Genomic DNA, 27,392 nt, shown 5'->3' on the forward strand with positions numbered 1-27,392 from the left:
AAATCTATGTTTAATATTTTGAGGAACTGCCAAACTGTTTTCCAAAGTGGCTGCACTGTTTTACATTCCCACCAGCAACGAATGAGGGTTCCAATTTCTCCCCATGTTTACCTACAAGTGACATTGGCTGTCTTTTTTTATTATAGCTAGCCTGGTGGATATGACATTAGCATCTCACTTGGTTTTGATTTGCACTTCTCATAATGACTTATGACGCTGGGCATCTTCTCATATGCTTGTTAGTCATTTGTCTAATCTTCTTTGGAGAAATGTCTCTTCAGATCCTTTGCCTAATTTTTAATTGGGTTATTTGGCCTCTAGTAATTGAGTTGTAAGAGTTCTTTACATATTCTGGATCCAAGTCCCTCATCAGATCCGCAACTTGCAAATATTTTCTCCCATTCTGTGGGTTGTCTTTTCACTTCTGTGAAATATGAAACAAAATGGGGTCACATGTCTAAAAGCTTTAAAATGGAGCCGAGAGCCATTAAGGAAATGGGTCTTATGCACGTCCTCATTGGGCAGAACAGGAACTTCTGAACTGAGTCAAGACACAAATATTCTGAGAACACTGCAAGAAACCTGCAACTCACCACAGTGACTAACTTTTGCCTTCCTCTAGCTAGCCTTAACAATCAATTATCTTTAGTCAAGATTAGCTTTCCACTGCCAACCCCAATTAACATTCTTTGTACTGCAAATCTCCCTCTTTTGCCTTAAAATCCCCCGCTTCTTACCAAAGAAGTCTATAGAAGGACACTATTTGGGGTGCAACCAGAATCTGTGTACCCCGAACTGCAATTCTTTGGTCCCAAAATAAACGCCTCTCTTCCTCTCATTTTCATTCTTTATTTTTAGGCTAACACTTTCTTGATGGTATTCTTTGCAGTGCAAAAGTGTTTAATTCTGATTTAGTTTTCAATTGGGCTATTTTTGATTTTGTTGTGCTTTTGATGTCATGTCTAAGAAACCACTGCCTAACCCAGGATTTTTACAGTTTTAGGTCTTACATTTAAGGCTATGATCCATTTTGCTAATTCTTGGGTATGGTACTAGGTAGAAGTCAACTTCATTCTTTTGCATGTGGATATTCAGTTGTCCCAAGGCCACTTGTTGAAAAAACTATTCTTTGCCCATTGGTTTGTCTTGGTGCCCTTGTCAAAATTCAATTGATCCATAAATGCCAAAGTTTATTTCTCGACTCTTATTGATCCATATGTCTATTCTTATGCCAGTAGCACAATGTCTTGATTACTTTGTAGCAAGTTCTGAGATGAGGAAGTATGACTACTCCAACTTTGATCTTCCTTTTCAAGATTGTTTTGGCTATTCTGGATTCCTTGAGTTTAGTATCAGTTTGTCAATTTCTGTAAAAAAGCCAGCTGTGACTTTGATAGGGATTGCCTGAATCTGTAGATCATTTAAGGGAGTATTGCCACCTTCACAATACTGAGTCTTCTGATATCTTTCAGAAGTATTTATCTTAACAGTAATATTTTAAGTACTATCTTTAAACTACTTTAATTTGCACCATTATGGCAAAAAGAAAGAAAGAAAGAAAGAAAACTATGCAGCTGAATACTGCTGCTGCTACCATGCACAAAATAATGACTGATTATACTCTGGCCCACTATTTCTTGAGTATAATCTCTCATTTAGCAAGAGCTACAGAGCTGTTCATACTCTGATTCTAACAATGATACTGATGAGGATTTTTAGGCTGCTTAATTTTAAAATGGTTGATGATGAGGATTTTTAGGCTGGTTAATTTTAAAACTACAGATGAGAAGCAGGCTCCGAGGAGTGGAATTTGCCTGCCACTTTGTTGGGAAACATTTACATTTCTAAGGGAAACCTCTATCTGTAAAGATGCCTTCCTCTCTGTGCCAGGAAGAAGGGGGATGGCCTTATCTCTAGAAACTCTTAATGCCAGAGGCAAGAATTTAAGTTGGTTACTGTCTGGCAACCTCATGTAACTGAACCCGCACCCCCACCCCCCCCCAATCCTCCTTTGTCTTTAGCTGAGGATAAAATTCACGCGGTGACTTCTGCCATTTACTCAATCCGGTTTGATTCTTACCTAAAAGTTGTGGGACCACCAAACGGTCGGACCCTACGGGCACTGATACCATTTTAACTTTTTTACATATTCTTTGTCTTGTAAAGAGATAACTCACATACCTATGCCTTAAATTTAACTCTAACCCTCAACTTGGAGTAGCAGAAGCAGCAGCAGCAACATGCCGGCAGCAGCTCTGCCTGCCCATGGGTCCTGTCCCCATGCCAGCAGCGGCAGCAGCAGCTTCCCATGCCAGCAGCATCTCTGCCTGCCCATGGGTCCTGTCCCCATGCCAGCGGCGGCAGCAGCAGCTCCCCATGCCAACAGCATCTCTGACTGCCCATGGGTCCTGTCCCCACGCAGCAGCTCTGAGTGCCCATTGGTCCTATCCCCATGCTATTCTATACTATTCTCTAAATAAAAGAGCACTACTGCCAGATCTTAAGAGTCTAAGAAATCTTTCTTTCGACTCCTCGGCTCACCGACCCCGCATCAATACCACTGGAGCCATAACCCAAGGAAACAACTCAAGAAAAAATATGCTAAGATATTTATTTCAGTACTCACCAGCACAGAGAAATATTGGGAAATAATAGGGAAATGACAACAGTCAAATATCCCAACAACAATTTCCTAACAACAGGGAAATATCAAATGATTAACACAATGGGAATCTAAATAGTCTGCATACCAGTTATTTATAAAAACTATGTTAAAATATGTAAGCATTTGATTTGTAAACAATACTCACACGTGTATAAAAGATCACAAAAGAAGTGGAAGTAAATCAGCTTACAATTTAAATATCACTGGGTGATTTTTATGAAGTTGCTTAACATCTTAAAGTAAACTATTATGGATGTGTTTAAAACGAGAGGCCCTCCTTGTCACCTGTAGCACATACAAGGACGTGTTGTGACAACCCACTTACTTACGTGGGATCCAGCATTAATGCTGCTGAGCAGCAGAATCGGTTTAGCAACAACGCTATCAAGGACACCTAACAATAGATGATGCGTTTAACCCCTACCCTTAGTGCTGGGGCTAATGTGGGCAAAGGACAGCTCATCCTCTTACGCACATCGGTGAGCTCAGGGATATAAATCAGTATTAACCTTCTACTTGCTTTTCAACCCAACAGCCTGTAAACATAGAGTTAAAAGAACAGCAAATGTATGTACCCATTAGCAACTGGCGTTACCAACATCTTCTTATTTCAGTGGACAGTCATTAAACCACACAATATGGATTTATCTCGCTGGAAAGCCAAGACAAATACATCCTCCATCTCTCCTCCACCAGATTAAATCAATCTCTCATTTTGTGTACTTCTAAGAATAAATGGCAACCCTATTTTTTGGTGCCTGAAGTAATAACGAGAACCACGTAGGATGGGGAAAAAGAAGACTACAATTAACAGAACTTCAGGAAATTATTTCTCTTCCTGCATTGCCTTTTTCCTGATCCTATAAATAACAACATTACATCATGCTGGCAAGGCATGCTGTTCCAATACAAGAGGCAGGCTTGCTCTTCAACAGATGCAAAGAAACGATGCCACCAAACAGCTCTGATATGTCACCGTGCCCCCGAGCACAGGCTCTGTGTGTGGCACTTCTGTGCTGACCCCTACCCTCCACAACCCCTGCAGGCCCTCTCAATCTGATAAATTAATCACCAAAGAGATCAACCTCCACTTTTCTGTCCCTGCCACAATCATGAACTGATGGGCTAAAAAGCAACACAGAGCTCCCAATTATTCTGGGAAGCACCAATGAAACATGCAATTTCATCTCAATAAAAGTACAGAGAGAAAGCGCTACAGCTAATTTTTAAAAGGTACCTCAGACAATCGAAGACACCTAAAATAATGGGTAGAAAGAAGGTCCAGAGACAGAACACACGCACACTGGGGTAGGTGTGTGAAAGCCTTTCACACAGAACTTTGCAGGCGATAGAAAGTAAGGATAAGAAGCCTTATCCTCTTAGAAGGAGATGGAATGTCAGGGTGACAGGAATACAGTGAAGTATAGATCAATCATCCACACAGTCCCTGCAGACACTGATTATGGGGGAAATACTATATCCTATCATATACCTTTCTCAGAAAGAAGGGGAGGGGGGGGGGGACGCACAGGCAGAGGAGCAGACTGCACAGTGAGAAGGCTGTGTTTTCCAGAAAGAACAAACAAGGCAGCTTCAAATAAGAGAAAGATGATTGAAGGTATACACACAATATAAAAGGAAAAGTTCATTATAATTTCTTCAGTGTGACCTCTAGGCCTGTACAAACGTCCATGTTGTCCTTATGAAGGAGTCTTGTAACTGTTATAAGTGTCTGAGAGGCATTATAGTCAAGTCCCCACCAGGCTGAGCTGATGCAGGACAAGGGCTCAAGCCCTCTCATCTCTGTACTCCCAGCAATGAGCACAGACTTCATTTAAATCCAATTGCTTTTTATTTCATTTAAACTTATTTATTTTTTTAGAGTCACATTTCTTTAGCCAGAACATCAGAATCTAAACATCGGATTTGGTACTCTCCTTAGGAGGCCATTCTCTCATTCCAATTGTCAAGACATTTTTGCATCTTCTTCTTCAGAACTGGCTTCAGAAACAGGTTTAGTTGCCACAAGAAAAACAGACAGTTCGTGATAACCAACTTCCTTTCTTAACAAAGGAACTATATCACTCATACTGATCAATGAATTTGCAGAATGACCTATTCATTCAACAAACATACATTGAGGGTCAGTATTGTCCTAGGCCCAGACCTCTGCTCCTAAAAACCAAACCCAAGGTTTTAAAATGCCAGCATGCAGAATATTCAAAAAGTAGGGGTCCAAGCTCAGAAGACAGTTTCAAAATAAGAGGTCTCAAAATGCTTACATACAGCAGCTTTATTAGAATATGTTTATCACCTTGCATACATTCAAATATTTGAGCATTTAGAGACAAATAGACTAATTTCAAAAACTAGTTTCGTTACTAAGTAGTCACACCATATAAAAGTGTGTAGATGAAAGTATGTATACACATAAAACCAAATACACACATCTGTATATTACTAAATAGACTGTTAATACTGAAGGGGAGAGAAGTTGTGCAAATCTGTGTTGTTTAGAAGAAAAAGAGGACCAGAGAGAAATAAAAGTACTTTATTAAAATGTAGACCTGTCCCTAATACTTTTAAAATAATCAAGACAAATAATCCTTAATCACTTGTCTTTTTCACTACCATAGGTTTAACTAGGTGCAAACTAATGAAAAATACAAAAGCTCAAAACAATAACTATTGGTTCACATTTTAAAATTGAGATTGCTATAGACCCAATGCGTCCACTTCCTAATAGCTGTTTGCATTATGGAAATTCAGAGAAAAGTAAATACAGGTACTGTATGGCATCCACAGCCCCTCTAGCTACACACACACCCATTTTGCCAATTACAGCCCTAGCGTTGCTGAACGGCTCTCAACACCAAAACAAGTACTTTCTCTTAAGAAGAAAAAAGAGAAAATTTGATACCCCTACTTCTCAGGCTTAAGCATTCAGTAGGAATAATAACCACCATCCCACCACTACTTAGGGAGTATTGAATCCATGCTAAGTACAGTATGAGCCCATTTATTCCTCACAGCAACAGGAGTAGTCACATGGGAGAAGTCAAGAGACAGAAGAGGTAGTAAGGACCACAGGGTGTGGAGAAGGCTGGAGTCGGGGTATGTAGACATCCAGTGCGGAGAAGCGAAAGTAGCAAAGAAAGAAAATTCTTTGTGCAGCCAGCCAAGATTCATGTGCTTCAGCAGCCCCCAAAAGCAGAGGGTGCTGACCATCCTGGGGTACAGACGGACCCCAAGCCCATCAAGGGCAGAACTTCACTGCGAGGTCAAGTTAGGTCACAACAACAGAAAGGGATGAAGTCACTACAACAAGGTTATACAAGTGGAAGGACAGGGGTGGGTGTGTTAAAGACCACCCTCCCATATGGATTTCAAATTGTCCCAAACAATGAAGTGCAAAGTATGTAAAAACTTCTTAATGAAACTAAAAGAGGAAGTGGGCAACTGCATATGATTTCAAAATAATGATCACAGGAAAAAGAAAACGAACCAGTACACATTGAAGCTAGTCACCCTGGATGACAGCAAGCTCACAAAAACGCAGCTGTTCAAATAATTTTACAGATTCTGCATCACTGAAGAAACTAAGTCAGTGTCATATGATGCACCTGCCTAAATTAGAGCCCCCGGACCATGTTCTGTCAGTGTTTGTTGATAAAAAGATGTCAAAGGGCCCTCTCTCTAACCTAAATGCCCACTGAAAGAAAAAAGATTCTTTGCAAGTGAATCTGTTGAAAACAGCCGTGGGTGTTTTCATCAACTGAGTTGGACCTTAGAGACCTTACAAAAAGCCTTTGACAAGAGCACATCATAGCCTTCCTGGACAGAGTTTCTCATGTGCAAATGAAGGATGTCACCAACTGACACCTTCCTACACGGTTACTTGGAAAGGTTAATGAAATGCTGGTGTCTGGGCACCGTGAGGATAATACCAACATTTCAAGTCAGCCCTAAAACCCTTTCATCCTCTGGCCTTTGGGAAGGGCCAAACAGAAACACTTGCCACATTTTGCTTGGCCCCCAAGCTACAGCTCACTGAACAAGAGCAGTAATAGATCTTTTCAGGTTTTTTTCTTAAAACCAGTATCAGTTAGGTAAGGAAATTGCTTCACGGTGAAGTTCTAACATCTACCACCCACACTCAGATCAGAACGATCTGCCCTAAAAGAGAGTGAATGCCTGCTGAGAGATACAATGTTGACTATATACCTCCCCAAACCATATTTATAAGAATCCTTTGATGGCGCTGTGGCTTCCTCATTTCTAGAACCATCCCAACAACAATGAATGACCACTTAAACTTTTAGCATTCACTCAGTCCCCAATAGGAATGAATTGTGGTATAAACTAAAACTATGCCAAGTTAAGTTTTTAGGGAAAAAAAGTTATTAGTGTAGCTAAAAGTTAAGCAATTTTGTTTTAAAATGAAAAATTAACTAAAATGGCAGGCATAACCAAACATAAATCCTGACTTGTACATTTCTATTTAACAGCTTCAAAACCCAGTCTGGAGCATTCATTGATCAGTGGAGTAAGGGAAGAGAATTCTAATAAATGCCTAATACTATGGCGCATTATTGCTGTGTTACACAATTGTCAACTTCAGGCTCTCACCCCCAGTCAGCAAATCTCTGTTGAACACTGACCCTACTATGATCCTGTTCAAAGTTATTCAAAATGCATCCTGGCCGCCCTTCAAGAAATTTACATCTAGAAAGCACTTACCCTGTACCTAACTTTCATCTCAGAAATGATCATTGAAGTGCGAAGGCTTAGTCAACCTGAAATTTCCTTTTACAGTCTTAGTTCCTCCTGCACAAACCCAAGGGAGTAGAGAAACTTTAATAACCTGAACACCTTCCCTACATGTAGGACCATAACCCTGAGTCTGAAAGAAAAGAATCACAAACAAACAGACCAGACTGCACAAGAGATTGATCAGAACAATGTTTTTAAGACCACATGAGAAAAACAGAAATATAACTGTAGTCACATGAGCCTCAATGCAAAGAAAAATAGCTTCAAGATAACGAGAAGAAAAATAACTCGGACATGGGGTTAAGTCATTCAGATCCTGGTGAGCTTCCTGTGCTGTTTTCATGATAAACTATTAAGATAATCTCCAAAGTACCACTTCCAAATATAAAGATGAGGAATCTCCAGATTTAAGGAGGCACTTGTGAAGGAAAGACATTATTGGAAAGTAATGTACACTTCATCGCCAACAAAAAAATTAATGAACAATTCCTCCTTGCGCTCATAAAAGCATTTCTAGGCAAAAATCTTCCAAATGCATTCATTGGTTTGCTGGGTTGACTTCAAGCATCGACTGTGCTGCAGAGTACCTGGTTAACTGGAGGATGAGGTTGTTAACACCTCACACTGATTCATGAATAGCTGTTGGTGAGAATATGGGTGGGCCCCTAGCATCACAGCCACCTTCTTTCATATGTATGATTCATATGCATGATTTATTTCTTATAAATATTTTCATTTTTCTTTAAATCCTCATGCCCTCAAACAAGCAGACAAAAAAAGAGGCATGAAGGAGAAGAAGAGCCCCTCCAAAGGCCAGGGCGTGTTCTGGTTCTGGAACAAGACAGCCTGGCCTCACTCACGGGGAGAGCTTGGAGGTCACTTGAAGCCCTCTTGATGCTGGCCCTGATATGGGTCCCCTACAGTAAACCCAGCATATGTGGGGTTAAAACCAAAAGCACTCATCCCCTTTCCCTGCTTCTCTAAGTTACATTCATCCGTAAACATCAGTTTTTTAAACCCTTGTATCCCTGAACTTCACAAGGCAAACAGAAGTTACAAGTTATTAAAAGCCCAGGTGGCCTCATGCTGGGCTCATACTGAAGTTTTGGCTAATTACGGTTCCTTGAAGTTTGTTACAGGGAAACTGATATCCAGAGAATATCAAGAAGCTGAAGCTTCCCAGACCTCAGCTCCTCGGTTTCCTGGCCCCAAAATGCAACACCTATCACGGAGGCAGACAACGAAGGACATCCACCTGTAGATTCCCTTATCTCTCCATCCTCCTCCTGCAAGCAGCCTCACAAGGCCAAATGCAGGCTGGTGGGAAAGCACCAACCAGCAAGGCCACAGGCTTCCCTCCCTATAAGCAGCCGACTCCTCACAACCTTTAAAACCCCCTGCCTCCCATCTTTTGAGGAGACAAATTTGAGGGCTGACTCTTGTTTCCCAGATGACATGACGTGAAATAAAAACCCTTTCCTTGACATAAGCCTGGTGTTCCAGTTTTTATTTGGACCCTCTTGTGTGGCGGGTAAAGAACCTGTGTTTCTGTCTGGTAACACTCTCAGATCCCTGTTTTTCTTTCCTATAAAACACAGAGGACAATTTTCTATGTGTGTCATAGGCTTGTTTGGAAGATTAAGTGGGATAGCACACATAAGCTCCTGGCACAGTGCCCAGGCAAATGAAGCACATGAAAAACCAATAAGAGCTACCACAATTTCAAAGCTGATGCTGTCCTTGACATTTAAGACAATAACTTGTGTATAAATCGTTAGTTAAGATGAAAATTTAGAAAAAGATTATTAGTAACTCCAGAGAAGAAAAAAAATTGTATTTTGTGTTCTTCAACTAAGAGACTTACTAATGCTCCTCTGCCTTCAGCTTAGAGAACACCACTCTTGTCTCATTACCAACGAGGAACCCCATACCAGCTTCACCCACGTCTCCTGAACAGAAGGTAACTAACATCCTGGGTTCCTGGGAGAGCCTTCCGTGGCATCACTGCCACGGAAGGCACAAGAACAAAATGTTCCTCGGCCCCAAGACATTCGGCCTCATTTGGATACTAGTCCCCAAGCCAGAATTAGATTTGATCAACAGAAGACTTTATTTTCAAAAGATGGGGAAGGCACGGTACCTCTAATCGTTGTATGCGTCCCTTGAAAAACATAAAGAGGGAAGAATTTGGATAAGCAGCTTCTTTTCTGAGAAGAATTTCCTTTGCTTCATCCAGGCCTGCTTTGTTATCACTGCCATCCAAGGCAAAGAACGGGCGGACTACAGTATGATACCACAGCAGAGCTAGTCTAAGGGGAGAGGGAGAGAAACGGTGAGCAAAAGACTTTTCTTATAGTGTTTCTACTTTTTAAAAAAATCAGCATGAGCTCGCCCAATACACACTCCTTCCAAAGAGCTTACTATGCAGTCTTTAAAGAAGTAAAATCAGAGTATTTTTCCCCATTTTAATTTTACCAATATTTAGGAAACTGCAACTTGAACACAACATATAAATCAGCACATTCCCTTCCATCAGGTGAGAGAAGAATAAGGTGACAGAAACAGTGAGCTCTTCTGAGGCTTCTGGATGGATCACTGAATGTATGACTGACATAAATCTCTGAATTCTACACCTAACTCATCAAGGCACAAATTAGAAACAGTAACTGGTTACCATGAATCTATGGTCCCCTCATAACAAAAGCATTACTTTTTGCAAAAGGAAAACGTTGTTTTCTCTTGTGTTCACAAAAGTTAGGCGTAAGCCTCAGAATCTGAATTTAAGTATAGGAACCACAAGCAAAATTACACTAAATTGGGTTAAAGTAACTGAGAGGACTAGATCGATGGCCCCTTCTCTGGCCTTTGAGGATGCTCAATTTAAAAAACGAACAAATAAGCAAATTACTTAAAATTCTCTCACTTCAAACTCATCCCTTTGAAGAAAAAAATGCCATGATATAGTAGGTATATGAAATAGATTCACTGGGATCTGCTTTAACGAACGGACAAAAATGTTTAACCAACAAATATTTTTGTGTAAATGTGTGCTTCCAGGATAGTCATAAATTTGGTTCTCTTCTAAAGATAGGACCAATTTACATTATTAATTCAATTCATTCCTTTCTCAGAAAATAATATGAAGACATAGACAGATAAATTATCACAAATCTGTTAAGGCAAATTAATAAAGGACTACTGTGTCATTTAATGAGTTTGGGGAGGCACAAATATTTTTGAAATGAAAAATTAATGATCTTTATAATAGCTACCAACTGATTAAGAGAAAACATCCAAAGTCCTCAACTCTCAATACAATAAGATGAGTAGAAATTGAGCTAAGGATCTCTGTGATATCAAGTTTTTTTGGAAAAATTTTGACAAGTGGTGTAACGTCAAAGGACATCTAGTGTGTCTGGTAAAATTACTCAAGTTGCAAATGGTAGATATTTACCAGACTGAAAAAAAATCACATCATTTTTAACAAATGGAGAAATGGGTAAATCTTTGCTCTGGATAGTTACATCAGCTTCACCACACTCCATTGTTGAAATAATTGTCATTTAAGTTTAGGCTGCACAACATAATATGACTCAATCTGGCTGAACAGCACAAAATATCCAAGCCACATATACGAGACCAATGGACCAACCAGAATTATCAAGGAAGATTACCCCATATAAGGATATACGAATAAAAATTCTCAATGACAGAAAAGCCTTATCAAATTTGTACCCCTTAACTCCAAAAATCAGAATCGTGAATCTCTCAGTGAATGTGGTCAAGGTCACAAAAACTGCCTATGAAATCATTTGAGGTTAAAAACCATGATCATTTTACCTGTTTAAAATATAGGACTCATGAGACTTAAGAACAGTGCCCTGTTCTCTAAAATCAGCTTATGAACACCCCCCAAAACACAGTCCTTGGCATTGCATTAAAAGACATCAGGCATGGCATCATGTCAACCAACCAAGCATTTTACCTGAAGTTTCCTTTAAAGGTTTTGATTGTTGTTTACTTACTTTCAACACTATATTATCTACCAAAGCATTGCAATACAGCTACTCACGTAGCTAAAGGGGCCTTCATGTCCTTACTTTCGCTTGCATACATCAGTGAAGAAAGCCCCTGTAGGCGGTCTCCAGGAAAACCCAGCAGGTTGATGATTTTGAGCAGGTTTGGGGGCACCATGGATATGCAAAGGTGAAAAAGGCCATATCCAAAGCTCACAGCACCTTTCAGTCTGTTTAGAGACTCCTCAGACACCCCTTCAGCCACAATGTGATTATCATTTGCAGCGTCAGAAGTCAAGGGCTCTTCAGTTAGCTTCTTCTGATACAGCTCCTGGAGGGCATTGATGTCCAGATAGCATTTATTGTAAATCTTCCAGGCTTTCCTAAGGATCCACCCACCTTTTATATATGCTATAAAGAGAAGGGAAGAAAACCATGAAAAAATAACCATTTTAAAATAATTTTCCTGTATTAATAATGAGGTTATTGAAGAAGGACCTGAAAAATCAAGCAAGATTTTTAAAAACAATAAACGTTATGATCTATCCTTGCACCTTGTTTCTTCAGAGGGCATACATTCCTTATTTGTTGTCTGTTTCCCTTTACCACACTGTATGACTACTCGGCAAGACCATGTATTTCTTTGTTTATTGTTGCGTGGAGCCCATTTCGCAGGAGCTAGGACATAGTATACAATATCTGCTGAATGAAAGGATGAATGAATGGATACAAGCATACAAGCATCACTTGAGCTGGACTTTTTTTCCATGAGTTCTGTGAAACATGAACCTCACCATGTCTCTGAGCTACCATGGCACTTTCCTGATAAACCTCTTTTATAACTCTTACATTTGTCTGCCCTGTGTTTCATTCCTCTTCAAGAGCAAGTCCTAAGTCTAAATCACTGCTGAATTTATACCCAAGCACTAAGCATGGAGATTTGCCAAAAAACAAAACAAGCAAACAGAAAGGATTAATTAATATTTATTGGGTGAACAAATGGCCAGTTTATTAACAAAAAAGTTCTTAGTGTTAAATGCAGAAATGCAAAGAATCCCTAATTCTTCTGTATCTAATGCCTATTGGTGGCTTAACCGCACCTTATCAGGATGGCTTTATTTGGTCTATGACAATGGTCAAACTGTCACGCTGCCCCAGCCTAGAGAGATCCAGCAAAGGAAGGTGGTGAAGAAGCAGCTATGCCACAACAGAGGGTGAACATCTGTTATTTTTAAAGCTGAATCCATTACTTCCCATTAAGCCAATTTTTCTTAACAGAGCCTTCTTGAGAGTATGTGCCACAAAGAAGACTTCAGAGATAAGACACAATTGGATTTACCCTGCTCTGTGCCCCAACAGCCCCTCCCACACAAGCCCGATGCCCTATCTCAACCTCTCCTCCCATGAACATTTTTCCCTTCTGACGTGGAAGGAAACAGGGAGTCAATTTATCTGTGCTTATCTGAGAGCACCATCACCACATATTTGAGGAAAAGGTCTTCCGCAGGGAATTTCTGTAAAACAGTTCTCTTGTAACTGCAGAAGAGAGCTTATCCACTCTGCACTGTTACCAATATGGCAGCAATACTCTGACCCACCGCACAGGTGCAAGACAACAGGAACTGTCCCAGACTCTTGGGCCCTTTACAACAGCAGGAAAAGTTTTTTAAAAGTGATTTTTAAATTACAGAAAATATTTAACATACAATCTGATTTATAAAAGTCTAATCCCTAAATTGAAAGGGATCTAAGAATATACGGTATATACTGTACAGGAAAGAGTTCAGGTAGCAGGCCACTGTTCTCCTCTGAAAGGCCTGCTTACAAGGTTGGCTCCTGGCTGGCATCTGGGAACGTGGATTTGGGAGGGTTCCCACCATTTCCAGAACTGATAAGAGTGGCTCACGGTGCCCACAATGTTTGAACAAACAATATGGTTTATGTTGAACACCTGCTCTCCTTCTGGGAGTCTGGAATTTGGGTATGTGCAAGGCAGCGGGTGCCTACATGGTCAGCTCCCAATAAAAACTCTGGAAGCTGAGTCTCTAACAAGTTTCTCAGGTTGGTAACGTTTTACATGTGTTGTCACAACTTCTTGCCAGAGGAATTAAGCACGTCCTATGTGACTCCCCTAGGAGAAGACCCTGGAAAGCTTGTGCCTGATTTTTCCTGGACATTCCCCCCTGCACCTTTTCCCTTCACTGGTTTTGCTCTGCATCCTTTCACTGCCACAAATCAGAGCCATGAGCGTGATTATACGCTGAGTCCTTGCAAATCACTGAACCTGAGGGTCTTGAGGACCCTCAATCCATGGAATCAAGCTATTATTTTATTTAAATGTATCAATTTTCTGACAAATGATGACCCTATCTCCTATGGGACCACAATTCAAAACACAACCATCTCACAAGTTCTGAGTGATTAACGTCCTATAGCCCAAGTTCACTGAAAAGAAGGCTATAAGACAGGATGAACAAGCAAAACAAATTAGTTTATAGAGGCTTTTCCTTAAAAGGGAACTTTTTTTAATAACTTTATAAAAGTAATACATGTTTGAAACAATATCTTCTCATTCAGTTCAATTTAACAAATATATTTACTCAGCAAATATGATATCTCAGGTATTGTTCTAGGAGAATCAAAGAGAAATAAGACATAGATCCTGCCTTTAAGAGACTCAGTGACTTTTTCTCTCCTATGGAAGCACTATGGGAAAAGAAAGGTTTAAGAAAACCCTGGGGGCTGGCCCTGTGGCCAAGTGGGTAAGTTCACGTGCTCCACTTCAGTGGCCTGGAGTTTCGCTGGTTCAAATCCTGGGTGCGGACATGGCACTGCTCATCAAGCCATGCTGAGGCGACATCCTACATAGCACAACTAGAAGGACCCACAACTAAAAATACACAACTATGTACCAGGGGGCCTTTGGGAGAAAAAGGAAAAATAAAGTCTTTAAAAAAAAAAATAAGAAGAAAACCCTGAAACTTCTGTGTATGCTAACAAAGTGGTTGGGTTCATCCAATACGCCCATAAACAAGAAAGATGACTCTCAGTTATGATCCAAAAAGCCAAAGATTGAACAGAAAAACAGAAAATGAAAAAAAAAAGGAAACTAAAATATATAGTCTTGAGAACACAAACACAATTGGGATCTAAGTGAAAATAATCACTAGCTACAGATTCAAAAAATGAAAAAGAACTTGCAAAACCCTAAAAATGTTAATGAGATACTGATTAAATTCCTATTATGTGCCTAGGACTGGGCTTGGCACCTGAGGGATACAAAAGAACTATAAGACAGTCTGAGCCTTCCAAATGCCCACAATAAAACTAGAAAATAAAACAACTGAAAAAAATAAGTGTGCAGCATAAGACTATATATCTATATGTTTAGTTATACGATCCACTGGGTCATATTTAGAAGAATGAAAACAAATAAAGGTGAGATTATGGACGAATTATTCTTTTTATTTCCTTTTTGTCATTAAATTGTTTTCTATATAATAAAACCCATAAATAAATTGGAAAGTGCAAAATAAGTACTGCAGGATTTCAGCAGAAAACTTTACTCCCTCTCACCTCCACCCCTAAATGGAAATTTGGCAGGAAAAAATTTAACTCCATTTTATCCTGTATTTTCCAGGCTACTATAGCTTTACAGCACTTAGGGACAGGCAGCGTTCCAGGAGAGAGGAACAGGAGCATGAGCAGGAAGATACACGTGAGCAAGCTGCTCAGAGGCAGAAGGGACACACAGGAAAGGGCATCAGCGTGCTGCGCTCAGCTATGGAGGTCCCTAACGTCCAGCTGAGGAAGGGACACCTGCACAGGAGGAGAGGGAAATCTCTAAGATTGGGGTTGAAGGGACCAGTGTTCGGGAAACAATTGTAGGTGTCCATCTCTCAGGTGAGGAGGTAGAGAAGAGGATGGGAGCAATGAAAACAAACGTAAAAATCCATCAATGCCAACCACATGGAATTCAGTTAATAAAACAAAATAAAAACTCCATTTTTATGGAATGAAAATGAAATTAATTCAACATGTCTTTAATTTCTTGCCAAAGATAGGAGCTTAGGTACCAATGTTTAGAAGCACATATTAAAGTCTATTACAAGCTGTACGGCCCTTAATTTGAGCCAGGTAAATAGAGCCCAAAGTCTTCACTGAGTCAAAGATTGTACACTGAAATACGTGCAAAGTTAATACACACGAAGAGAAAGATTTTGTTTTCCCCACTTTCTAAGTTCAACTTGGCACTGAAACAGGTTCCCCGGGACTACCCTACTCCCGTCCCGAACACTGTGATTGAAACATCTGAGCACAGCCAGACCGCAAGCAGAGGAGTGAAGGCTGAGTGAGGACCAGGCACAGAGTGCACTGTGCTCCAAGCAGACAGACTGCGGCTCCCACAGGAGGGACGCTTAGTCAGCTGGACACAGAGCAATGCGGCCAATGAGCACATGTCTTTCCAATAAGCAGAGAAAACAGTTGAACACAGAGCCCTCTGAAAGGTCAAATATAAATCATTCAGCCATCGTTATCTGAGCCTGTGGAGGATGACACAGACAGGAGAAAACCACAGACCATCTGCCCTCCCCTATTAGCGCCAGCCTTAATCAGCTGGGAGATGGAAAGGGGATAGGAAACCCCGTGCCCATAATGGGGGTGGGAGCCCTTCCTGAGAAAGGGCAAGAGTCGTCTGGAAAATGAAATATCAGGTTACACTAAATTGATCTTGGAACATATTTTGTAGATTTTTCAGCAGGGATTGTATCTGGTAAGAGCTTCTACCACAGCATTCTGTCTGTGTACTTGTCCTAGACAAGGCTGGTGAACCCTATAATGGAAGGTAAGCACAATGGAAGGAGTACTTGAAGGAAGTTGCCCTGAGCTGCCCTGGATAGGCAAGAGAAAAATATTGGAGGAGGGGGGTGGCATTCCAAACTGAGAGGGTAGTACACACAAGGGCATGAGGCAGCAAAGGGCATGCAGGGAACTGCAAGGAGCTCTGCTTAGCTAGATGCTGTGGTGGGAAGAAGGCAGGGAGGCTGGGAAGGGGGCAGGTTCTCACACGTCACCAGAGAAAGGAATCTGGACTTTACCTTGCCGGTGATACAGAACTGCTAAGTGTTTAAAGCACAGATGTAAGAAGTTTTAGAAAGATCGTTCTAATGACATCGTAGAGAACGTGGCCTGGAGAAGCATGTGAGTCAACAGCACTGTCATCCTCTTCCAGGCTTGTTCCACAGGATGCAAGGAGCAAGCGGTAATGGGGGTTGAGGGGAAAGGCCTTGAGAAACCCAGGTTTCTGGGCCATTTGGAGGGTGGAGGCTCAAGTAACCAAACTAAGGTAATGGGAAAATGGTGCGAATCCTAGGAATTCAGGTATGAAATAAGGAACCCGTGGCTCAGGTTCTGGTTCTGTCATCACTAACAAGCTGTATAAATTGTTCAACCTCAACCAAATCAATCAGCTTCAAACTGCCTCACATGTAAAACAAGGAGATAATCTCATTTGAGGAAAATTTATTGAGCATAAATTATGCCAAGAATAGCAAAACATGGGGCCTATCTTCAAGCTCAAAAGGAAACATAATAAAACAAGGTGGCAAGTACCATAAAATAGGTTTTAAAAATAACTTCATTTTGGTACAAAAGTAATTAATATATGCTCACTGCAAGAAAACAGCTCTTGAACAATAGAGCAAATTAAAAAGATACTTATCAAATAGTGTAGAAAAATAAAAAGAGATGATGGGACAATTCATTAGAAAGAGGTTCAAATGAGATAAAGCACAAGAGCTCTTTTAAAAGTATGAAGCATTAAAAAATTCACACAGACTCACCCCTCACTGGAACTCAAGTGAGCGTGTGCGCCCTCACCCACTTCTGTGCCACCCACTCAAGGGGTGGGGGAGGGGCCCCTATAACAAACATCTCCAAGGAGGAGGTTTTTTCCCCAGAAAATTATCCATCAAAAACATTTCCTAAGAAATGGATCCCAACAAAGATGTAAATGCATTTTTCACAGCCTAATAACCCTGTGGGTTTCTGAAAGGCAAATGATGCACATTTTTGGTTATGTTTGTTTGTAGCAAACACTGAGCTATTCATAAAGCAAATGACCACTACATACCTTATTAGAACCTGAGGTTTTCATGTCTGTCAGAATTTCATTCCAATATCAATATAACATTCAATAAACTATAAGGCTTTAGGAAGAACCAAGCATTGTTAAAAATCTATGACAAACAAGATGAAATGACTGATTAGTATCAACCTATTAGGAGAATGGGTAAAGGCCAGGAAGGCAACTTGTGAAATAAATACACATATTTTATGGACAAAATACAAAAATAGATTTGGCTCCACTAATAACCAAAACAAAAAAAAGAAAAAATGCAAAACAAAGAACAGCTGAATGTGCAAGAGGACTTGGTTTAATAAATAAGGCACATTCATAGGATAAACCAAAATGCTATTATTTAAATTATATTTTGAAACTGAGTTATAGGGGAAATATGTAAAATATGATCTAAGAGGGAAAAGTAGGATTGAAACAATATAAATTCAATTTGTTAAAAAAAAAGAAAAAAAGAAATAGAGAAACATAAAATAGAAGATAAGCAATAAAGAGTGATTTTCTCCAAGTCGTGACTTGGAGACATCTCTTCAAGAGATGACTTTTTTTACTTTTCTATATTTTTTCCAAACTTTCTATAACAATATTTAGTAATTTCAAAAGTAAATAGTACTAACCGATGATTCTAAATTTCATGAGGGCAGGGACCATGGCCTGTGTTTGCTCACATGACACAGTGCTTAGCACATTGTACGTCCTCAATAATTTTTTGTTAAATGGACTGATGTATGAACAAATGAAGGACAGATATAAATATACTCACTTTTAAAATTTTGATATACTTTCAGACTTATAGAAGAGTTGTAAGATTAATACAAAGAATTCCCAGATACCCTTCGCCCTGATTCCCCAAACATTTTACTACATTTGGTTTATCCTTCTCTCTCAACAGATATTTTCTTAGTAGCTAAAATCACCTCCTTTAAAAAGGCCTTGAGTCTAGGAAAAAGTAGTAAAAGATCACAGAAAACGCCAGAGATCCTGTCTTGCCCCAAGAGCTCCAGATAGTTCCGGTGCTCTGTCAGACATACATCAGTGTCATACATCATCAAATGGGGGGTTTTGTATTAGTGCATTATAGAAGATTCACACGAACTATGAAATGAAACTATGAAAACTTGACCAAATAAGTAATTGGGAGAGTCCTGAGATGAGGATTACAGAGAAAATAAAAACTGAACCAAAGCAAAAAGCCAAAATACAATCATAGAACATACTCTAAGAAGTCCAAATTTTGGAGGTCAAAATAATAAATGCCACTTTTTACTTGAGCCAAATAGAAAGTATCCTCAAGGGTGAGATGGAGAAAGAGAAAAAAGAGAATTGAAGAGCAGAGAAGAGAGAAAAGAGGGAAAAACTAGTTTCTGGGAGTCTGGAAAGAAAAGTGTATATTACAACTTAGCAGCAATGTACCCTTTTTCATTTAAGGTTTCGAAGAAAATGCTTTTCTGAATGTAAATTTTAATTGATTTCCTTTTTTTCCAAGTAAATCCTATCTACCAAAGTGGCAGGTTTCTGCTGTCAGTGTCAGAGAGACACATAACTACATAAGCGAAAGAATTAGTGTCACTGTTAGAACAGTCTCACAGCAAGCTATTAGAGACTCAATTTGAGTCCATACTACTCAAGACATTAAAGCTAAAAAATCCTGGGAAACATCTGTCTTGGACAAAGTAATTAAGAAATTAGTTTACATCCCTTGATAAAGGTTGTTAAAATGTAGATCATTCAAGTATTTTAGGAAATCTTTAGTACATGTTCAAGACTTCAGTAACAAGTTCCAAAAAAACTTAAATTTAAACCAGTTATATTTCACTTTAAATGTTATTATCAGAACTTGATTCCCACAAAGAAAAAAATATCTATCTATCTATACAAAAGGTACTGGTAATTTCTCTAAGTATGACAGAATTATCTTGAGACAAGAGGATGAAACAGACTTTAGGACTAAAACTACTCTGCTAAAACACATTCAGCACTCGCAGTTTCAATTTTCTCAAGTAATAAATCAGCATCATGCCCCAAAGAGGCGCCACATGTCTTCAAAGACTGAAATACAAGGCATTCTAAAAAAAGTATTACGGATGGTGTCCACTGAATAGTGAAAGCTATTAAAAATAACGCTCCAGCATACCTGATAATTCTTGTTTTACGAACGAGAGCACAGCCAAGTAAACTTGACAGTCGGCTATGATTATCTGCCTCTGGAGCCGGTCAACCATAGAGGGGGCGGATTTTCGGACATCAACCTGTTCAGTGGAAACAAAGTACACACCAATAAATCACACACAAGAACAATACCCCTTCCAAACAACTGTTACTTTATTGTGCAAAGTGATTTCACACAGGAATGGTGAATCATGGCAGTCACTGAAAGCCATGAAACATGAAAGTCAATACAGAACATCAGAGTTTTACCCTTTTTTAAATGATGTAAATTCCTACTTATTCAAAATAAAAATCACTAATGGTATAAAACATTCCCCCAAGTAGACGACCTGAAAAGCCGCTTTGCAGACATCTACCTCCAGGTAGGACTCATTTCTTTGGTGCACACAACTGAGACATATGGGTCAAAAGCTGGTTACGTTTTAGTTAAGGAGAAAATACTCTGGAATTAAAAATTAGCTCTGAACAAATGAAAAATAGAACTTGAAATTTAAGTCATAACCTCTAAGGTGACTACTTCCATAAAAGAAGCAAAAAGTCCTGCTTTTTATAAAACGTTGGGCTTTATCATAAAGAATTTTCTAAATGAAGAAAAATCACTCAAATAGAATACTGCATTCTTAATACAAAGTAAATTTGAACAAAATAAGCTAAATAGCTTTCATATGCTTTTACAACGATATAAGAAATGACAGGATTTCTGCAAATATGACAATAATACACATAGTATACAAGACACAGTGACCTGCTTCCCTTTTTTCTAGATGAGCATAACTCGTCACGGTCACCACTGTTCCACATCTCACTGCAGCACTCATTACTCTCTTTGCTCAGGCAAATGTCAATTTACCCATGCTTCTATTTCTTTGTAATAATGTCTACTGTGCAGGCTTGTTGGAAGGGCTAATGAAATACCACATGTGAAAAAGTTTTTTAAATTGCAAAGATGTATTAATTATATTACATAAATGATAATTAATTAATTATTAACATACGTGCTAGGCATGGCACTAGATACTGAGGATAGACATGTAAACAAGCTCACAGTCTAAGGAGGGAATACTGACCTTACAACCACATAATACTGTTAGGTGCTCTGGAGGGTAAAGTGCAGAGAACTATGGAAACAAGCAGGAGACATACTCAACAGGGTGTGGGAGTTCAGGCAAGAGTGTCTGGAGGCAATGACATCTGGCGAGAACCAAAGAATGAGTAGGAACCAGGTCAAGAGGAGGAGAATGTTCTAGGTACTGGAAAAGCAAACACCAAGTCAGCCATAGTAAGGAGTTTGGACTCTACTGAGAGGGTAATGATGGAGGTGGGGACACGGAGAATGAAACTAGCAACATATTATTTGCATTTTAGTGACCGTCTCATGGAGAATGGATTAGAGAACAGTGAGACCGGAGGCAGAAGTGCCAGTGAGGGTTGTCTCAAGCAAGTGGAGACGGTGGCTGACCTAGGGAAACTGCAGAGAGGATGGAGAGAAGCAGATGAATTCCGGGGGTATTTAAGAAAGAGAGTCAACAGGACTTGGTAATTGACTGGATTTAGGGTTTGGAGAGAAAGGAATTGTGGAAAACTCTGGCCCTTCTGGAGCACCAGGAGACGATACTCCTGGTGCACCAGTGGCTTCCTCATGGTGAACACCAAAATTAAACACAGAGGTAAGATGCCCTGGCCTCAAACGAAGGAGTAGAAGAAAAGACAATGAGGCTTTTGAACACTATAAGCAACAGACAGGTTTGTCAGCTAAATATGTGATATATGCGAGACCCATGGGCACTCCACTCCAGAAATATAAGGGTAGGAAGATGCCACTCCGAATCCTAGAACTTCTGCACTGAAAGGTGAAAGCAAAATCAAGAAAAGTGAATTACAACGTAATTGTGACTTTATTTGTAACCAAAAGCTGGTGAGGCCTGGGGAAAAGTACGTAAACGCCGGAATTCCCGAATTATGCCAAAATGCAACATATCTGAATTAGACGCGTACGTGAAAGCCTCATTACAAACGCCCTTGCCACAGGGCCCATTATGGAAGAAGGTAATTTTAAGATACCAAAAGAACATGCAGTGAATGGCTCTAATGACTGCAGGGAGCTTCTATTGTTTTAAGAAATACATTTTACATAATCAAAAGCCTTAAGAAACATTTAGTGCTTTCAGTTATATCCTAAAAACCAAGTAAATGAGCAATGTTCTCCGTAAGTGGCACACAGTTGACAACCTGGAGACACAGTACTTACATTCTTCTTAATTTTGTTCTTGATTGTTTCAATTACTCCAGCCTCTTCACTTTCACATAGCTTTTCTGTAGTTTTTAAGTCATCACACGCCAACTGCATTTTTTCTTCCTCAAATGTCATCATGGCATTCTTCCAAGAAAGAAATAAGGAAAGAACAAATGAATCAGTAACAGTTTGAAAATTCAGGCCAATTTATTGCAACAAAACTCCAAACTAGGGGGAAAAAACCATTTAAATTATAAGAGTCATACTGAGGAATCCTAGAAGGCCGAGGTGGTGCTAGCTGAAGGCGATAAGGAAGGGAGAGCTAGATACAGTGAGTTCCTTAGGTCCTTCCAAGAACCCGGTGTCCTATCTCTGCTGGTTGCAAGTTAAAGAACCAGAATGTTACGGCAAACCCTATTCACTTAAAAAAACTATAATCTCAATATAAAATAAGAATCTACTTGTATTACACTGGCATGAAAGACTACATGGTAACAAATGTTCTTACAGTTCCTGTTCTACAGTAGTTTTTTGTTATTAAATACAGTAACAAAAATCCTGTATAATTTCTGCTTGGTCCACTTAATTCAGTTTTTATAACAGAGTCTCTACCCACACACGGATCCCTGGCTGCCTCAAGTGCTGCACAAAAACGGCTAACGAAACAACAGCTAGGAGGTGCTCTGAAAATCATCGGTCTTTTCAGGGACAGCAATTCCCATGAGTTCACTTATAAGGAACTCATTTCATACTGTCCACGGTGAAAAATTCCACTGACAGCTTGTTTCCAAGCACCTGATGCTGGTAGATTTTCTTCAGGGCACATTTGACTGGGAGAGGCAAGCTTTCCTCTGCTGAAAACCTGCTACTTCCACCCAGTAGAACTGAGGTTACTGAGATGAACAGGCTACAGGGCAGAGAGGACACCAGGTTCTTGGAAGGACCTAATGAACTCACTGTATCTAGCTCTCCATTCCTTATCACATTCAGCCAGCACCACCTTGGCATTCTAGGTCTCCTCGGATTTCTGTTCTAGACAAACCAGACCACATCCACCCGTGCCCAAATCTCCCCTCCACACTCGTCTTCCCAACCAAATCCCAATCCTGCCAGGGCCTCCTCCCCGCCCCCCACCCCCCCCCCCCCCGCCCCCCCGCCCCCCCCCCCACCCCCTGCCAAGCCTGTGCAGCTACGTGGGAACTCATGCTGCCATTCCTACCCAGCACCACTTTGCTTAAGATCAAGAACTGTTTTCTTGCAAACAGTAGGCCTTAAAATTTTGTTATATTGCCTGGCAATATGAGGAAATAAATAGCTTGAATAAAAATCCATGTCACCAGAAGCCAGCTTGCTGCCTACGGTTGGGTGCTGCAAGGATGCACATGACATGCCAACATGCCCATTTGCTGACATCTTTCTAAATCTGGAATCTAAATGTTTTCTCCATTTTACTTCTCTCAGATTCTACTCGTGAATTTTTTTTGCTGTTATACAATTCTATGATGGTTTTTTAAAAAACTGTGTGTTTGAAGGTAGTTTATGTGATAAGCGTTTCTGAAAAATAAAAGCATCCAATTTTCTACATTGCCCAATTTACTTTAAAAACTAACTGCAACCTATTCTCTCAATTCCTAAATATTAATATTTGAAAATATAATAGTAACTGAAAAATTTTAGCTTTGCTAATTTAACTTGTCTTCCAGTCCACACTTATTTAATAATTTTAGAGCAAACCTTTATTATCCAAAGTCTGACTTTTTTTTTTTTTTTAACTCTAATGCAGTTTTAATTTTTGGAAAGGTCGTTCAATTACATTTTTATTTTAAAAAGGATTTTGGTTAGGAAAAACTTAATACTCTAGAAGTAAGGTATGAGCATTTTATTTATTTATTTTTTTAAAGTCAAGGCTGACCACAAGGATTTTGTGTGTGTGTGTGTGTGTGTGTGTGTGTGTGTGAGGAAGATTGGCCCTGAGCTAACACTGCTGCTAATCTTCCTCTTTGTTTTCCTCCCCAAATCTCCCCAAGTACATAGTTGTATATTCTAGTTGTAGGCCCTTCTGGTTGTGCTATACAGGACGCTGCCTCAGCGTGCCCTGATGAGCAGTGCCCTGTCCAATCATCAGGACATGCCCAGGATCTGAACCCGAGAAACCCTGGGCCACTGAAGCGGAGCGCACAAACTTAACCATTTGGAAAAGGCTGGCCCCAGCATTTTATTTCAAAATAGGGAAGAGAAGATATCACACAGGTTTGATTAACAGGCAAAAACTTACTTCTAGTTTTAAGCTCTAAAAGTTCTGTATCTATACAGCCAGTAGCCACTAAATCCTATACTTTATACATTTGTTTCCTTCACACCAATACCTCCCCCCACATCAACTTACCAAAAAACTGACAAAGCTGGCTCCAAAACTCATTAACGGGCTATGATTTCTGTTAAGGAAACAAAATAAAATTATTTTTATTGTAAGCTGTTATTTTAAAAACAATTGATCCATCAGGATCACCACATAGTCCTAATAATTGGATAAAAGTTAAGGTCTTCAAGCCCATTAAATTACCCTAAAAAAAATTTAAAGAGGCAAGGAGGTTCACAGATCTGTCTGCCAGGATAGATTCTGCCCCTGGTCCTTCAAAGCAAGGCGAACAAGAAAGTCCAATTACAACAGAGACTGCCTCAGTAACCAATCCGACATCCGCACACACGGCCAAAGGAAGATGACTAATACCCATTTTTAAAACGCAAAACGTGTTTAAAACTTTACATACATAAAATATGTATCATTTTTAGAGTAGAGTAAAGGATTTTACCACTGAGCCAGATCTCAAAAACTCACTTATCCTATCCAAAGAACTTTAAGAACGCCTCCCAAAAGTCAGTCATTTCCCCACCGTAATACATAGTCATTATCCAATTTTACATGTAAGCCAACCAGGAAACCAAACCAAACTAACACAAATTCAATTTAAAGAATACAAACTCTCTGCTTCAAATTCACAACCAGTACAAAATCCAAATCTCTGTAAATTGCACTAAGAGAGAAAGCAAGTTGTAATTGCTTTCTTGAAAAATAATTTTACTGATTTTTTATTATGTAAATAATATATCGTCATTACAAACACAGCAAGAACAATGTAGTCAGTCCCCTACTGGAAATTTAGTTTGTGTGCAAAGTGAGTGTGCATGTGTTGAGGAGGTGAGGAGTGGGTACAGCAGGGAGAACATACATATTTATATGTATATATGCATATGTACACACACAAACGTACTCAATGCCTGGATGAACATCTTTGTACATATATCTTTGCAGGCAAGTCCAAATATGTTCTTGGGATAAACTGCTAGAGGTAACATTGCTGAGTCAAATGGTATACACATGCCTTTTCCTCTCGTGGGGTGTGTGTGTATGTGTTTGGGGGGGGCAGGGGGAGAATGGAGGATTAGAAACTCAATTTCTTTGGAATGTTAATCTTCTGCTACCATTTTTTCCCCCATCTACTTGGTACCTACTCAAATTCTACAGTGAATAATAGTTTGTTTACCCCCATTTAACAGGACACTTAAATCTACAAGAAAAAATTAGGAAGGTGAACTCACTGTGAAGATCCCCCACTAGCTCTCACACCCATAGATCTGGCTCAAACAGCACAGCTAACAGCACACTGTGCAGTCTCCAGCATCCTTCCACTCTGCCCCGGGGGGACGTTAGTTCTGCCACTCCACAGCTCTACCTAGAATACCAGTATAGGCTCCCACCCTATTATAATTTGGTTTGCATGTCAGTGTCCCCTCTAAAATGTTATTTTCAGCCTCTTATCCCTCATCATCATGCCTTACACACAAATATGCATCAGTAAAGGATGAACGACACAGAACTCTGCCTTTCAGGACAGACACATTTCCATCGGGTGCTGATTAGTGTTCCCCTTTCCTGGCTTACACATTAGCCACTTTGCCATTTGAGAAATAAAAGAAGCTGAAACTAGGGCCAGTGCTGCTACATTTGCTCCTTGTTCCTGTTCTTGACTAAAATTAGGTTTCTGAGAGCCATGGCTATTAATTATTCATGGTACCCTAGCCTAGCCCTTAGTACTTCACATACCATCTTATCACTGAAGTGAAAAGCCAGCCCAATGGAAACATTCTTCCCTCGTTGAGGACTGTCTCTGTAAACCCCACAGCACTGCAGACATGAGACGCTCCATAATGACCTCGTCCACAAGCGACATGCTCTCAAGTGCTGCACACTACCCGGTGTTCCAAGAGCTTAACCGAACAACGTTCACTTGTTTAGTCCATTTGATTTTTTAACTTGACATACTTCAAGTGATCCTACATTAATTTACCTCATCTTCATCAATTTTGGCCCACACGTGTTTCTACATAAAACTTATTCATTTTGGAGACAGGGAAATGTTCCCAAAGAGTACAAGGATCATTGCTTCAAAACTGATGCTAAGGGAGGAGAAGGAAGAGGCTCCTAGCTCACTTCAACATGCTCATCATAGGAACAAATAAACAAAGACCCAAACACGAGGGGAGTGAGGGTGTTATGCAAAGGTTGAGTGTAAAGGTAAGCATCAGAACCAAAATACAAACCTTTCTAAATACCAGAGACCCAAGAAAGGAGGAGGGGGCAAGTGAAATAGACCACGTAGTGAAAATGCCACGTAATCAAAAGAAGGGAGCATATACACATATTCAGTGATATTGAAAAAAATAATGGCAGGATAACCCATAAAGTTTTGTAAAACATGGATACCTACAAAGTGAGGGAGGGAACAGGGATAGAGAAACAAGGATAGAAATGAAGCTTCTTTGTATGTACTTTGTCGTGTTGATTTGACTTTGGAACCATGTAAATGTTGTACATCACAATAACACCAAATTAAATTTTAATAACACAACCCCTAAAAATAAAAACTAAAATGAATTGCATGTACTTAAACGCAAATCCAGTTGGTACCATAACCACACAGAGCAGAAGTGTTCCAAGCGACTTTAAAACACAGTCATGTGACGGCACATCTCCATTATGAAACATCCTTAAAACAGACCCCAAAAGATGGCAAAAACATTTAACTTCTTTTCAGTAATCATATTTCTACCAGTCCAGTTGTAATTGTTATTCTAAGGCTGCTGGATAGGTAGTCTGTGACAAAGCAATGTGTAGGTATGTCGGTGTTTGTTGAGACACAGGATTTTGTGCATAGAAAAAAAAAAACAAAGTTAATTAAAAATCTTAGATTCCAGAATACAAACAGGAAAAGCAATGCAAACTCACTGGATTTTTTATCTTAAGAAAAAAAAAAATACATCTTTTCTAGCTCTGTCTACTGGAAAAGACTAGAAACAACGACCACTGAGTGGCATTACGCATGCCTGGCACCCTCT

At 39.7% G+C, this 27,392-nt stretch overlaps 1 protein-coding gene across 4 annotated transcripts in view; it reads right to left on the reverse strand.

Moving 5' to 3' along the window:
• TTC39C (tetratricopeptide repeat domain 39C) overlaps positions 1 to 27,392 on the reverse strand; it is a 105,419-nt gene that overhangs the window by 33,342 nt on the left and 44,685 nt on the right. For all 4 annotated transcript variants that reach the window (XM_046672380.1, XM_046672382.1, XM_046672384.1 and 1 more), the window contains 5 exons: positions 24,382 to 24,430; positions 22,011 to 22,139; positions 19,728 to 19,842; positions 11,511 to 11,865; positions 9,579 to 9,747 (listed from right to left, as the gene is read on the reverse strand). In XM_046672380.1, coding sequence (XP_046528336.1) covers positions 9,579 to 9,747; positions 11,511 to 11,865; positions 19,728 to 19,842; positions 22,011 to 22,139; positions 24,382 to 24,430 — 817 coding nt within the window. The remainder of the gene's footprint in view (positions 1 to 9,578; positions 9,748 to 11,510; positions 11,866 to 19,727; positions 19,843 to 22,010; positions 22,140 to 24,381; positions 24,431 to 27,392) is intronic.

The sequence above is a fragment of the Equus quagga genome, chromosome 9, assembly GCF_021613505.1.
Source record: "Equus quagga isolate Etosha38 chromosome 9, UCLA_HA_Equagga_1.0, whole genome shotgun sequence".
NCBI classification, from domain to species: Eukaryota; Metazoa; Chordata; class Mammalia; order Perissodactyla; family Equidae; genus Equus; species Equus quagga.